The sequence below is a fragment of the Pieris napi genome, chromosome 2 (genome assembly GCF_905475465.1).
Source record: "Pieris napi chromosome 2, ilPieNapi1.2, whole genome shotgun sequence".
NCBI classification, from domain to species: domain Eukaryota; kingdom Metazoa; phylum Arthropoda; class Insecta; order Lepidoptera; family Pieridae; genus Pieris; species Pieris napi.
Window position 1 is genome coordinate 1626762 of NC_062235.1, and position 15522 is coordinate 1642283.

At 32.4% G+C, this 15522-nt stretch overlaps 2 protein-coding genes across 2 annotated transcripts; both read right to left on the minus strand.

Annotated features, from left to right (window-relative positions):
• Positions 1-117: 117 nt before the first annotated feature.
• On the minus strand, positions 118-6371 carry LOC125060180 (proton-coupled folate transporter-like). Its single transcript, XM_047664951.1, has 5 exons — positions 5374-6371; positions 3952-4053; positions 2755-2976; positions 1825-1981; positions 118-1107 (listed from the first exon to the last, which is right to left on the minus strand). Exons 1-5 carry the CDS (start codon positions 6302-6304, stop codon positions 1008-1010), a joined length of 1512 nt encoding a protein of 503 aa, XP_047520907.1. The 5' UTR covers positions 6305-6371; the 3' UTR covers positions 118-1007.
• A 2799-nt stretch (positions 6372-9170) lies between these two features.
• LOC125058188 (proton-coupled folate transporter-like) lies at positions 9171-15032 on the minus strand. Its single transcript, XM_047662218.1, has 6 exons — positions 14025-15032; positions 12601-12702; positions 11344-11511; positions 10718-10771; positions 10093-10249; positions 9171-9540 (listed from the first exon to the last, which is right to left on the minus strand). The coding sequence occupies exons 1-6, from the start codon at positions 14953-14955 to the stop codon at positions 9441-9443; spliced, it is 1512 nt and encodes a 503-aa protein (XP_047518174.1). The 5' UTR covers positions 14956-15032; the 3' UTR covers positions 9171-9440.
• Positions 15033-15522: the final 490 nt, after the last annotated feature.

Genomic DNA, 15522 nt, shown 5'->3' on the forward strand with positions numbered 1-15522 from the left:
GTACGAGTGTTTACATTGCGTCAACTCACCTGTAAATAATTACTACAAAAACTACCTGATTTCAAGGTTAATAATACTATTTTGGCAAAGCGAGCGATTTTTAATAATAATAATTGATAATAAAAGGGTATAAATAATTAGTATTACGATTTTCAAAGTTATTTCGAAAATATTTCACAAAAGAATTTCGATACAATTGATAATTTTAGTATTCTTCATTCCAAATTCCATTATTATTTATATTTAATCATAAAATATCATTTAGTTAATGACCTAGCTATTATGGTAATTAGTTATTAACGTAATTAGTTCTTCAAGAGAAGCAATATTTGTTTTATCGGGTTCGATTACCGCTGATTCAATAGTTTGGGCTGGAAGGGGCTAAGAATTGATCTCAATGTCCGGCTTTTCAAGATAAATTTTCAGAGCAGTGTTAAGCCTATTGATGACTATTAACACTATTATGTATACTGCATTCTGGCTACCATATGAAAATTCATTATAATGTTCTTCGTATAACAGTTATTAAACTGCGTCGTTGATAAGCTGTACAAAAATTGCGCCTTTATAAACTTACATAGTAATTTTAAAAATAAAACGCCTTTTAAAAATAAAAATACAAACGAAAATTTTTTGAATATGAATTAACAATTTCTTTTGCTATATCGTGTTCCTTCTCACTAATAAATAGTTAGTAAAAATGATACAGGAAAGATAACTTTACTGTAAAAAAACTCGAATTATTTGAATTACAAACATTTATATGATGTGTAAACATAATTAAACATAGAATATATTATTATACCATTGTTTGTGTAATTACGGTGCGAGTCCAATGTCAAATCACCGAAGTTTGTTTACTCTATGGCTTATGTCAAATAGGCGCCATCTTTTGGCGCCATTAATTTGATTTATTATATTGAATTCCACTTCATGAAATTAAAGAATGGAAATGAACGTAGTTCTTAAAATATATGCACAGTACTACTCCAGGGAGTTCCCGCTGATCATAGAACTGTAACTGAATTTTCATGCGCGTGCTCCTCTTTTGCTTCGGGATTCTTTACGACGTCTCTTTCATCTCTTTTATGCAAGAAATAGAGAGCTCTGGAAACAAAAATGGTTAAGCTTATTGTTATATGATAACACCAGATTTTTTTAATAAGTTGTAAATTAAGTAAAACACTATTTTGACCGGATTGAAGTTATGTATTATTATAAATTTACTTTATTATTGTAAATTTATAATAATACATAACTTCAATCCGGTCAAAATAGTGTTTTACTCAAATGAACATAAGTTATGTTAATCAAAGACAATACTAAGTTGTAAATTAATTATTTATAATTTACACTTTCGAAACTACATAATGTCTTCTTCCTATGTGCGCATTTAACACATAATAAAGAAGATTTCTGTTTCAATGTTTCAAACGTTAAAGAAAGTACATAAGTACATGATCTACTAAAATGAATAGTTACTAAAATTATAAATACAAATTACTTATACCCAGCTCTTCCGTAACTTATAGGTATAAATAAAGACGTGTGCAAATGTAAGACTATGTATTCGTTTGTGTGTGTGTAATGTTATATAAAAACAGCCATTAGATCCTCTTATTCTTTATTCTGCCGTTCGTATAATTGTTGCTTTCCATGAAGTAAAAAGAAAACAGAAAGAAAAACGGTAATTAACAGAATTTGCTATAAATATTATTTTATGTAATTAAGTATAAAATACATTGTTTTGTTTTATACTACTTTCTTAAATGAGTTAATAAGAAAAATATTCAAGGTTTATACCTAAAATTGCGTGGTACTTACAAATAAGCGAATAGACCAGGTACAGTCATGATACCGCCAAGGTAGAAGAAAGCCTCTGGCATTGTGTTAAGGGTTATCGAATATACCTTAGTGAATAGAGGTGAGTATATTACTGGACTTATTGATTCCATAAATGCAAGAAGGGAACAGATTTTTCCTGAAATAAATATAGCAAGTCATAAATTGTATTTGAATTTGAAAATAGAATACGTAATATATCTTATATTATTACTAGCTGACCCGGCAAATGTTTTCCTATATGAAGATAACCAGCCGTTTCCCGCCCGCTTCGATGGGCGAAAAAATAGGAAAGAAATAAAATTTAATGTTTCATTATTATTATTTTTTTCATATTTTTATTATTCTTCTTTTTAACTTCCCGCTAAGAAAATTGAAAATTTTCGAAAATCGAGTTTTTAACAGATGTTGACGTTTTGAGGTTCTAGGAAGCCTCCCCGAATGTTTCCGCGGTGAAGTCCGTATGTACAAATTTTCATGAAAGTAAAACAGCAATAAAAAATGAAGGAACGTTGGAATTTAAAAAAATATATAGCTTTAAACCATCTAGGAAAAAATTCGCATCGAATGGCAGTAGTTTCATGTCGATACGATACGGCAGTGGTTTAGGCGTGAAGGAGCCTCAAACGAACTGTAATCTATATATATATATATAAGAAGACCATTTTTCTTATATATATATAAATTACAGTTCGCTTTATTAAAAAATTAGCTGCGGTAGAATAAGTGCTATATGTATTAATCATTAATGCATAAACGTAAAAAATTACCAAAAATTAATAAAATCGCATCCTAGAGCGGAACTGAGCCGTGATAAGCAATAATCACTGCGTTTTTCGAAGCCACTTTTCGAGTTCGCCTCAAAGCAAACAAAAATTCGTAGCATAACAATATGATGTTTAAGGCACTTACCAATTTCGTGAACTTCAACGATTTTCGTTCCAAATGATTTGGCGACTAAACCTCCGGCGTTCCCAAACATATCAATAATAGGTGCGACATAAAACCACCCAACGTTCGGGGCCAAGGCAAAGAAAATGTTTCCTAATATTTTACTTATTGATATAATAACACCAAGAAGTGTGTCATGCATTTTCAAGTATTTGCTGAAAACCACAATAACAATTGCGGTGCCTGAAACAGAAATATTTATGGGTAAAGTCAAATGTTAGATTCTCAAGTCTGTATTCCTACGTTTGGACTAGCTCCAGTGGAGTTCCTTTGTATGTACGCAACATTTGTTCGGAGCAATTCTGAGGACAGCCTAAAAACTCTAAATTAAACGACATTCGCCAGCAATAAAAGGCTGAAAATATATAGACAGCCAAATAGCCTAAAAAATGTGTGCGTGTATTAGTGTACACACGTAAGAAGTGAAACTTCTTTATGACCTTATTTTTCGAAAAATGATCTACTATATGCAACTTTACAGAAATTGGTTAAATAAAGTTTAACAAATGTCTTTTATTATCATAGACATGTATACAAATACAATTATTTCATTTTACCTTATTACTACTAAGATTATTACAGAATTTCATTAATTGTAATAGAATTATTACTATCATTGTTATCGTTATTATATATTTTTGTTATTAATGGCTTCGAATCTCTTCGGATCAACCGTGGTAGGGACAAGAAAAAGATGGCGCGTAACAGAAAAACGTGACGATTTGCTACAAAATGTCTCCCATATGTCGATAAAGAACTTTCATTCCAACGCCGATAAAGGAGTTTGACTTCAAAAAGCAACATGGCGCGTAACCGAAAAATGTGACGCGTAACGAAAAAATGTTACACTAAATTTTTTTCCAACCCCGATAAAGAAGTTTCACTTCAAAAATATGTAGAATTCTGAAGACCGATAATGTCAATAGCGAAGTGTCACAATAATTTAAGTATCATAATATTTGTTACGTGTTAAATTCTGGAGGAACTTTTAAAAAACTAACTTTTGCCTTAAAAAAAACGCTCAGTTGTGGAACGGACGTCGGGGCGATACATCATATCTTACAAACAGAAAGTAAATATGATCAAAGATGCAGGTGAACCTGAAGAAGAATAAAGGTTTTTTTGGACATATAATTGTTATTAATCGACTAATGTTACCTGCCATTCCTAATACTTGGGAATATGTTGTGAATATACTGAACGCGGCGTTAGTCATTCCATACTTTTTGAGGGCGTATAGATTTTTCAAATTTCCTACAGCTGAAATTAAATAATTGTATCGTTTAAATTCAAACTCAAAATCATAAAAAATAAATTTTCTTAGATACTCAGTGCGCCGCTCCGTCTCCTAAGATACAGCGCTGTTTTTGCATAACAACGAATGTATAGAAAAGAGTTGCTTTAACGTGCAACGTGTTCGAAACAAATTATAGAACCTTCATAAAAATAAGATTGAACATAAGCTTAAGAGACTTCTATTTAAAATTTGCTGTAAATTTTGTACAAAATGTTGTTAAAAGTAATGCTATTTACATAAGTTATATACCTAAGTTACTTAATATCTCCAACGATATATATTCGGGAAAAAAGCTAAGAAAATATATTAAAAAATACCTGTCCGGTAACTACGATCAGAGACTCAAGGACGCATTGGGCAGATATATTATTATTGAATCTATTTAATTGGTGTGCCCATCTGCTCGAAACAGTTACCGTGCTAGCCGAGACTCAATAGTTCCGGATACAAGCCATGAAGCAATTATATTATTTAAGATTTTATTTCAATCATAATATCATTTTTATTTTAAATATTGGTTTGTTCACGTAACGTACCCAAAAATAACTATTGATTATATTATTATTGAAAATTTTATAACAACATTATTGAAGATGGAATGGATTGGATGGATTTATATACCTTAGATATACATAATAATAAACTACTAATTCAGATACTTTTTCATTTAAACATGTTTTTATTTCAATATTTTTTTAGATCTTATTAGGCAAACAGATGCCCTTTTTTGGCGAAGGCATCCTCCAAATCCCGCCACTCTCTGCCTTGCACCACCTGCTGCTTCTTTAATGTGGTCGATCTTCGATTTTGTCTTCCTCTTTTACGTTTGCTGTACCTTGGTTCAGAACGTTTTTGCTTCACGTTTCTGTTCCTCTCGCCAAATTACAGTGAAAATTATGGCTACAAATACGACCTTGAAATTTTAATCTAAAATATTTTAGATGACGCGCCTTGACATTTCCAACACTTTCAATGTTGAATTCCAAATTGTGGTAAACTATAAAACCAAATATCCGTGTAGTTTCAGTAGTTTTTGAGTTCGGGAACTTACAGATTTGGTGGAGGACTTTCTTTTATATAATAATGAAATAACGAAGGGTTTAATTATGTTAATGAATTCGATGTTGTAAAAGTGGAAGCATTAAAATCGGGAAAGCGGGATGAAGTATGAGAAGTTGGCTTTCACTCTTTTGGAGGTATATTTCACGAACAAATTATGTACCTTTTTATCATATTTTGCGATACAATCTTACTTGAATTACCTACTTATTATTACTACTTACCAAAAATTGGTCCAATTATATCTATATAAGCACCAAGAATTAGTATTACACGAAGAAGCTTCTTCCCGCGAAACAAATTTAGAAATGACAGTAAAATTTCGAAATTAAAAAATTGCGTAAGCTTGCTCCAAATTGTTCCTTGCAGTGGTTGACGTCTGACATCTTTAATATTAAAACATGTGTGTATAAATCCAATAATAGATAAAAGTGTCGTCGCTATAAACAACCATAAGTAGCCAAGTACTTCGGTCAAGTAACCACCAAGAGCAATACTTAGAGGAAAACTCACGGAAACTATAAGTACTACAACTCCCATTCTCAATGTTCTAGACTCCACTGTCGTTACATCCGCAATATAGCTAGTTGATCCCATGAAAGCAACTGCGAAGCTTCCTGAAAGTGCTGACGGGAGTGCTTCAATTAAACCTGTGACCCACAGCGGCCATTCCAAGAAGAAATACGTAGCAATACATAAACCAAATGAGGATATAATTTCTCCTAATAAAGGTATGATCATCAAAGCTTTCCTGTTTCCAGTTTTATCACTCCAAGCTCCAATAAAGAGAACTATAAAAGCTGGTAATCCCGTCTGCAATGGCTGTGTCCACGCAAGCATATCAGCTACAAATATTTGTGCTCCATTCGAAGCTTCAGCTGTTATGTTATCAGGTACGTTACCATTAACAACATTTTCACAAATACTTTCTGAATAACCTAAATCCGCACGGCACGCTTTCAATATATGAAATTTTAGCAATGCTGTACCATTTATTATCATTGGTAGTAAGTAACATAGTAAAAATGGCTCAACAGTTATGTTACTGAAAAGTTGTTTGGCTCTGTTTTTTAAAGAAACTGTTGATATTTCAGTGGCTTTTGGATCATTGTTTTTATTTTCACTTATTTCTAATTCACTTCTTTTGTTTGACATTTTTAAGCTATAAGGTATTTTATATGTCTGTCTCTTTGTAAACACCCGCCAGAACTGACATCATCGGTTAGTTTGGGTATGCGAAACTCGTTTTTAGTTATACTTGAAACTGCAGCAACTTTAGTGGTGATATTATAATATTTAGTCGTGTATATCAAATCGTTTTCTTCGTTGAGATCCTATTCGGAATCAATTTGCGTATGACCTTTGAATGAATATCATCAACAGTATCGGACATTGTATTATTATTCTCACGTTCTGTAACATTATCATTTAATCCATGTTTAGTAGTGGCCTTCAGTTCCATTCTTTAGACAAGTTTAAACGTGGTATATTATTGTGGCACAACAAATGCAGTAATACATACGAGTATATTATTTGATCTAGACTCACAAATGACACAATTCCTGTAACAATAAATGTGTCAAGAAAAACATTTACTAACATTTCTAACGTTATGGTCACAATTACTGTCGAATGCTCTGTCTGTTTATATTTATTTCCGATTTGAATGAGTTTCACTCTATGGTTCATGGGGGTCTTCCCTCAGAGATACGACCTCCAAATGTTTAAAAAGCGAGTCTACTCCTCCCTCAAAGGCCGGCAACGCACCCACTAAAATTGGGTAGCTATGGGCTGCGTAGACTGCCCTTTTTGGTCGTCCCGCAACCTCGTTTGCCCCCCTATTATAAAAAAAAACTATTATTTGCAAACTAACAGAGAATATGAAACATATTTAGCTAATTCAGCTACCTTTAAAATAATTTTCAATTTACTCAAGACTGTCTTTAAACAGCGAAATAATTCCGCAAACGCACTCGCGACCTCGCATTGTGATTGCCCATTGGTGACGGTATAACTTAAGTTAGTTTTGGACGTGACAACGTGTAATAAATCGAAAAACGCCGACTGCACGCGCGACAAAGCATGACTCATTGACCCGTAACGCTCACTGTACGCTCGCGCAGCATCTATCTCTCTTCCGATTCTCTGTGCGCTATATTCGCTATACTCGATTGGCGTATGCGTCCGTGGTTACTCTATTTCTTTGTATCCATACAAAATAGTACAATTCAATTTAAATGATTCAATTTTACTTGAAAATATGCAATAATTTCATCAATGTTTTGTTATGACGTTGTCACGTTAAGGTGGGAACTGACCAAAGTTACGAGGTGTAATGTAACACGTTACACAGCGAGCATTCGTGCAGTCAGTACGTCGTGTTACGGGGAAACCAGCGAGCAACGAGCCGCTCGTTGCTCACTTTGAGTGCTCCACACGGCGGTCGGTTTTTCAGCGAATCCTTTGACTGTTACGCGGTTCAGTCAGTACGCGTCGCACGTCGCGAGTGATCATGATTATGATTTTCTATAAATTGTGTCTTTTTTAAGTACTTTTGGTCCAATTAAATTCAACAGTTCTTCAAAATCGAGACATGCGTACAAAGGGTTTATACTGTCCAGTAATCATTCGGTTTTTTAATATTGCAATTAATAACAAACCACCTCATACGCCTGTGTTTTTAAATAAGTTTGATGTCCAGTAACATTTTTTCTTCTTCTTCTTAATTTGGATGAAACAATAATTAAATAGAATGAAAGATATCAACATTATCACTATCACATCTCGTGAACACTGGCGGCGAAAGCGGAGCACAGAGTTTTGACGAGCATGTTACGCCGATTTTAGAACACAGCGTAACATGCTCGATGCGTAACACGCTCGATGCGAATGCTACATTACACCTCGTAACTTTGGTCAGTTCCCACCTTTAAACTATCGTCTGTAAGCCGACTTCACAGACAATCATTTTTATTATTCTGAACTTCCTTAAATTGGCAAAACATTCTAGCGTGAATATTTAAATTTACCAACTGGTCTACTCACGTCGTGGTGATTATAAGACGGAGAAAAGTTTGTGTAATAAATACAATAGTCTTGGCTCGTACGTAATTGATTATTTAATTATAATTTACTGTGCTCATAGAATGCAATATAATGTAAATATTAAAACACTGCTGGCGACTGCCTGTGTATCACAGATTTAATTCTAACGATCTCAGTACTTGTTAAGAAGAGAATACTAATTACTACGCTATTCAAACTCCTTTTTTTATACCTAGTCCAAGTTCTGTTACAAGATTTCTAGCTGAGTTAGTGAAAAACGAGAGATTTAATATAAGGGTATTATTTCGAAAATATTTCACAGAAGAATTTTCATACATAATTTTTAAAATTTTAGTATTCTTAATTATAATATATCATCTAGTTAAAGTTAAAAAAAAACCTTTAACGGAATTAGTATAAGAAAAGTAATATTTGTTTTATCGGGTTCGATTACCGCTGATTCAATAGTTTGGGCTGGAAGTGGCTTAGAGTTGATCTCAATGTCCGGCTTTTAAAGATAATATCAGAGCAGTGTTAAACCTATTGATGACTATTAACACTATTATGTACTATGTATGTTTAGTTTTAATATTATTTAAGGGTTATGGTAGAAGTGAATAAAATATTTCATTCTGCCTACCATATGAAAATTCATTATAATGTTCATCGTACTGTTAGCCAACTGTGTCGTTGATAAGCTGTATAAAAAATTGCGCCTTTATAAACTTACATAATAATGTCGAAAATCAAACGCCTTTTAAAAATAATTCTTTTTAATAAAAATAAACATACAAACGAAAAAAAATTATAACTACGTTATTAATCTTTAAAAAATATATTCTCTTCTTTTAACTGTATTTTTTATCTAGTAGATATGAATTTACAATTTCCTTTGGTATATCGTGTTCCTTCTCACTAATAAATACTTAGCAAAAATGATACAGGAAAGATAACTTTACTATAAAAAAAACTCGAATTATTTGCATTAGAAACATTTATATAAAATGTAAACATTATTAAACATAGAATATATTATTATACCATTGTTTGTGTAATTACGGTGCGAGTCCAATGTCAAATCACCGAAGTTTGTTTACTCTATGGCTTATGTCAAAAAGGCGCCATCTTTGGGCGCCATATATACATTGATTTATTATATTGAATTCCATTTCATGAAATTAAACAATGGAAATTAACGTAGTTCTTAAAACATATGCACAGTACTATTCCGAGGAATTCCCGCTGATCATAGAACTGTAACTGAATTTTCATGCGCGTGCTCCTCTTTTGCTTCGGGATTCTTTACGACGTCTCTTTCATCTCTTTTATGCAAGAAATAGAGAGCTCTGGAAACAAAAATGGTTAAGCTTATTGTAATATGATAACACCTGATTTTTTTAATAAGTTGTAAATTAATTATTTATAATTTACACTTTCGAAACTACATAATGTCTTCTTCCTATATGCGCATTTAACACATAATAAAGAAGATATCTGTTTCAATGTTTCAAACGTTACAGAAAGTACATATGTTCATGATCTACTAAAATGAATAGTAACTAAAATTATAAATACAAATTACTTATACCCAGCTCTTCCGTAACTTATATAAATAAAGACGTGTGCAAATGTAAGACTATGTATTCGTTTGTGTGTGTGTAATGTTATATAAAAACAGCCATTAGATCCTCTAATTCTTTATTCTGCCATTCGTATAATTGTTGCTTTCCATGAAGTAAAAATAAAACAGACAGAAAAACGGTAATTAACAGAATTTGCTATGAATATTATTTTAGGTAATTAAGTATAAAATACATTGTTTTGTTTTATAGCACTTTCTTAAATGAGTTAATAAGAAAAATATTCAAGGTTTATACCTAAAATTGCGTGGTACTTACAAATAAGCGAATAAACCAGGTACAGTCATGATACCGCCAAGGTAGAAGAAAGCCTCTGGCATTGTGTTAAGGGTTATCGAATATACCTTAGTGAATAGAGGTGAGTATATTACTGGACTTATTGATTCCATAAATGCAAGAAGGGAACAGATTTTTCCTGAAATAAAAATAAATATAGCAAGTTATAAATTGTATTTCAATTTGAAAATAGAATACGTAATATATCTTATATTATTACTAGCTGACCCGGCAAATTCTTTCTTATATGAAAAGGTGGGAGCTTGTAGTTTATTGTTTATCAGAATGCCAAATCATAAAAATATGTCTGCTTCACGACTGATTTGAGAGCGACCGCCGATGCGAAAACCGCTGTGTGAGTTCTAAAAGTGAGTTACAGAATCGCACGGCAGTTCTCTTTATTAAAAAATGAGCGGCGGTAGAATAAGTGCTATATGTTTAATCATAATTGCATAAACGTAAAAAATTACCAAAAATTAATAAAATCGCATCATAGAGCAGAACTGAGCCGTGATTAGCAATAATCACTGTGTTTTTCGAAGCCACTTTTCGTTCGCCTCAAAGCAAACACAAATTTGGAGCATATCAATATGTTTAAGGCACTTACCAATTTCGTGAACTTCAACGATTTTCGTTCCAAATGATTTGGCAACTAAACCTCCTGGTCTAAGATCCCGCTATACAACGACCTTCACTGAGATGCTTATTTAATGAAACTTATTTTATATATAATTTAATATGTCAATAAATATAATCCATATGGGTTGCCTAGCAAATTTCAGTCCAGAGTATTTTTAATTAATTTAAAAAAAAAATATTTTTTTAAACATTTCACCGGTATGATTATTAGATAAATTCTATACCAATCGAAAGTATGAAGCCCATAGAATATGCAAAAGTTAGGTTGTTTTTCATCAATTAATTATTTATGTGTATATTTTTTATGTGACACTAAAGTATATATACATCTTTAGTATAAAATAAGGTTTTAGTGATACATATATAATACTACCCTGATTAAAAATATTGATTGAAAAAAGTTCAAAAAATTTACTACATGCAAATTATTAAAAAAAATTTTTTTTTTAATATTAATAAAACATACTCTGGACTGAAATTTGCTAGGCAACCCATATGGATTATATTTATTGACATATTAAATTAAATATAAAATAAGTTTAATTAAATAAGCATCTCGGTGAAGGTCGTTGTATAGCGGGATCTTATACTATCCGGCGTTCCCAAACATATCAATAATAGGTGCGACATAAAACCACCCAACGTTTGGGGCCAAGGCAAAGAAAATGTTTCCTAATATTTTACTTATTGATATAATAACACCAAGAAGTGTGTCATGCATTTTCAAGTATTTGCTGAAAACCACAATAACAATTGCGGTGCCTGAAACCAAAATATGTATGGGTAAAGTCGAATGTTAGATTCTCAAGTCTGTATTCCTACGTTTGGACTAGCTCAAGTGGAGTTCCTTTGTATGTACGCAACATTTGTTTGGAGCAATTCTGAGGACAGCCTAAAAACTCTAAATTCGACGACATTCGCCAGCAATAAAAGGCTGAAAATATATAGACAGCCAAATAGCCTAAAAATATGTAGAAATCTGAAGACCGATATTGGCAATAGCGCAGTGTCACAATAATTTAAGTATCATAATTTTTGTTACGTGTTAAATTCTGGAGGAACATTCTTTAGTCTTAGAGTTATTATGTAAAAGGGTAAGAGAAAAATAAGTAAGCCTCTGATTTACGCCAATTTGTTTAAGGTGGTAACGCAATTTGGAGCCCTCTGACAATGTGAGTATATGGGCGCCGGTATCACTTAACACCAGGTAAGCATTCTGTCCGTTTGCCCACTGTTATATAAAAAAGGGGTAAGTAATTTTGTATTGAACTAGGCACGTGAAACGCCTTAATATTAATCTAATAATTATTATCATTATTTCTACAGCAATCACAGAGAAATGCTAGATCTGCCTTGTATAAGCTATTCGTGTTTTCTAGCAGTGTTTTTCTAGTAGCAGCTACGATATAGCTAGCTATGATATAGGTTCGAATTGTATGTAACAATGGACGGATACACAAAAATAAAACATTACGAAACAAATACTGAATAAAACACCAAGAGTTTTGCGCCACTGTAGTTTTTTTGTATCAAATATAATATATAACTGTGACATTGTAAACAGCGTTACATTATAATATCAACTGTCAAATTATTATACATAATGAAACATTTGTCTCAATTTTCAAAAATAAAATTCCAAGCCAGGCATTTCAGTCTTTTTTAGTTTTCAGTGAAAAATAACTAAATAACAGAAACTGCCTTAAAAAAACTCTCAGTTGTGGAACGGACGTCGGGGCGATACATCATATCTTACAAACAGAAAGTAAATATGATCAAAGATGCAGGTGAACCTGAAGAAGAATAAAGGGTTTTTTGGACATATAATTGTTATTAATCGACTAATGTTACCTGCCATTCCTAATACTTGGGAATATGTTGTGAATATACTGAACGCGGCGTTAGTCATTCCATACTTTTTGAGGGCGTATAGATTTTTCAAATTTCCTACAGCTGAAAGTAAATAATTGTATCGTTTAAATTCAAACACAAAATCATAAAAAATAAATTGTCTTAGATTCTCAGTGCGCCGCTCCGTCTCCCAAGATACAGTACTGTTTTTGCATAATAACGAATGTATAGAAAAGAGTTGCTTTAACGTGCAATGTGTTCGAAACAAATTATAGGACCTTCATAAAAATAAGATTGAACATAAGCTTAAGAGACTTCTATTTAAAATTTGCTGTAAATTTTGTACAAAATGTTGTTAAAAGTAATGCTATTTACTTAAGTTATATACCTAAGTTACTTAATATCTCCGACGATTCGGGAAAAAAGCTAAGAAAATATATATTAAAAAATACCAGTCCGGTAACTACGATCAGAGACTCAAGGATGCATTGGGCAGATATATTATTATTGAATCTATTTAATTGGTGTGCCCATCTGCTCGAAACAGTTACCGTGCTAGTCGAGACACAATAGTTCCGGATACAAGCCATGAAGCAATTATATTATTTAAGATTTTATTTCAATCATAATATTATTTTTATTTTAAATATTGGTTTGTTCACGTAACGTACACAAAAATCACTATTAAATAAATATTGAAAATTTTATAACAAGATTATTGAAGATGGAATGGATTGGATGGATTTATATACCTTAGATATACATAATAATAATAAACTACGAATTCAGATACTTTTACATTGAAATATGTTTTTATTTTAATATTTTTTTAGATTTTATTACGCAAACAGATGCCCTTTTTTGGCGAAGGCATCCTCCGAATCCCGCCACTCTCTGCCTTGCACCGCCTGCTGTTTCATTAATGTGGTCGATCTTCGAATTTGTCTTCCTCTTTTACGTTTGCTGTACCTTGGTTCAGAACGTTTTTGCTTCACGTTTCTGTTCCTCTCGCCAAATTACAGTGCAAATTATGGCTACAAATACGACCTTGAAATTTTAATCTAAAATATTTTAGATGACGCGCTTTGACATTTCCAACACTTTCAATAATAATGCTGCATTCCAAATTGTGGTAAACAATAAAACCAAATATCCGTGTAGTTTCAGTAGTTTTTGAGTTCTGGAACTTACAGATTTGGTGGAGGACTTTCTTTTATATAATTATGTAATAACGAAGGGTTTAATTATGTACATGAATTCGATGTTGTAAAAGTGGAAGCATTAAAATCGGGAAAGCGGGATTGGAGTATGAGAAGTTGGCTTTCACTCTTTTGGAGGTATATTTCACGAACAAATTAGGTACCTTTTTATCATATTTTGCGATACAATCTTACTTGAATTACCTACTAATTATTACTACTTACCAAAAATTGGTCCAATTATATCTATATAAGCACCAAGAATTAGTATTACACGAAGAAGCTTCTTCCCGCGAAACAAATTTAGAAATGACAATAAAATTTCGAAATTAAAAAATTGCGTAAGCTTGTTCCAAATTGTTCCTTGCAGTGGTTGACGTCTGACATCTTTAACATGAAAACATGTGTGTATAAATCCAATAGCAAATAAAACTGTCGTCGCTATAAACAACCATAAGTAGCCAAGTACTTCGGTCAAGTAACCACCAAGAGCACTACTTAGAGGAAAACTCACGGAAACTATAAGTACTACAACTCCCATTCTCAATGTTCTAGACTCCACTGTAGTTACATCCGCAACATAGCTAGTTGATCCCATGAAAGCAACTGAGAAGCTTCCTGAAAGTGCAGACGGGAGCGCTTCAATTAAACCTATGACCCACAGCGGCCATTCCAAGAAGAAATACGTAGCAAGACATAAACCAAATGAGGATATCATTTCTCCTAATATAGGTATGATCATCAAAGCTTTCCTGTTTCCAGTTTTATCACTCCAAGCTCCAATAAAGAGAACTATAAAAGCTGGTAATCCCGTCTGCAATGGCTGTGTCCAAGCAAGCATATCAGCTACAAATATTTGTGCTCCATTCGAAGCTTCCGCTGTTATGTTATCAGGTACAATACCAGTAACAACATTTTCACAAATACTTTCTGAATAACCTAAATCCGCACGGCACTCTTTCAATATATGAAATTTTTGCAATGCTGTACCATTTATTATCATTGGTAGTAAGTAACATAGTAAAAATGGCTCAACAGTTATGTTATTGAAAAGTTGCTTAGCTCTGTTTTTTAAAGAAACTGTTGATCTTTCAGTGGCTTTTGGATCATTGTTTTTATTTTCACTTATTTCTAATTCACTTGTTTTGTTTGACATTTTTAAGCTATAAGGTATTTTTATATGTCTGTCTCTTTGTAAACACCCGCCAGAACTGACATCATCGGTTAGTTTGGGTATGCGAAACTCGTTTTAAATTATACTTGAAACTGCAGCAACTTTAGTGGTGATATTATAATATTTAGTCGTGTATATCAAATCGTTTTCTTCGTTGAGATCCTATTCGGAATCAATTTGCGTATGACCTTTGAATGAATATCATCAACAGTATCGGACATTGTATTATTATTCTCACATTCTTTAACATTATCATTTAATCCATGTTTAGTAGTGGCCTTCAGTTCCATTCTTTAGACAAGTTTAAACGTGGTAATAATATTATTGTGGCACAACAAGTGCAGTAATACATACGAGTATATTATTTGATCTAGACTCACTAATGACACAATTCCTGTAACAATGAATGTGTCAAGAAAAACATTTACTAACATTTCTAACGTTATGGTCACAATTACTGTCGAATGCTCTGTCTGTGTATATTTATTTCCGATTTTAATGAACTTCACTCTATGGTTCATGGGGGTCTTGAGATACGACCTCCAAATG

Bases quoted from the DNA above. Each gene is read 5' to 3' on its own strand.
- LOC125060180 (XM_047664951.1), bottom strand. From the start codon at position 6,304: ATGTCAAACAAAAGAAGTGAATTAGAAATAAGTGAAAATAAAAACAAT. The intron at 2,977-3,951 runs GTAACATTAGTC...TTTCTGTTTCAG, and splicing joins CCAAGTATTAGGAATGGCAG to GCACCGCAATTGTTATTGTG. The intron at 1,108-1,824 runs GTAAGTACCACG...TTTTGTTTCCAG, and splicing joins CCTGGTCTATTCGCTTATTT to AGCTCTCTATTTCTTGCATA.
- LOC125058188 (XM_047662218.1), bottom strand. From the start codon at position 14,955: ATGTCAAACAAAACAAGTGAATTAGAAATAAGTGAAAATAAAAACAAT. The intron at 11,512-12,600 runs GTAACATTAGTC...TTTTGGTTTCAG, and splicing joins CCAAGTATTAGGAATGGCAG to GCACCGCAATTGTTATTGTG. The intron at 10,250-10,717 runs GTAAGTGCCTTA...TTTTTATTTCAG, and splicing joins CGTTGAAGTTCACGAAATTG to GAAAAATCTGTTCCCTTCTT.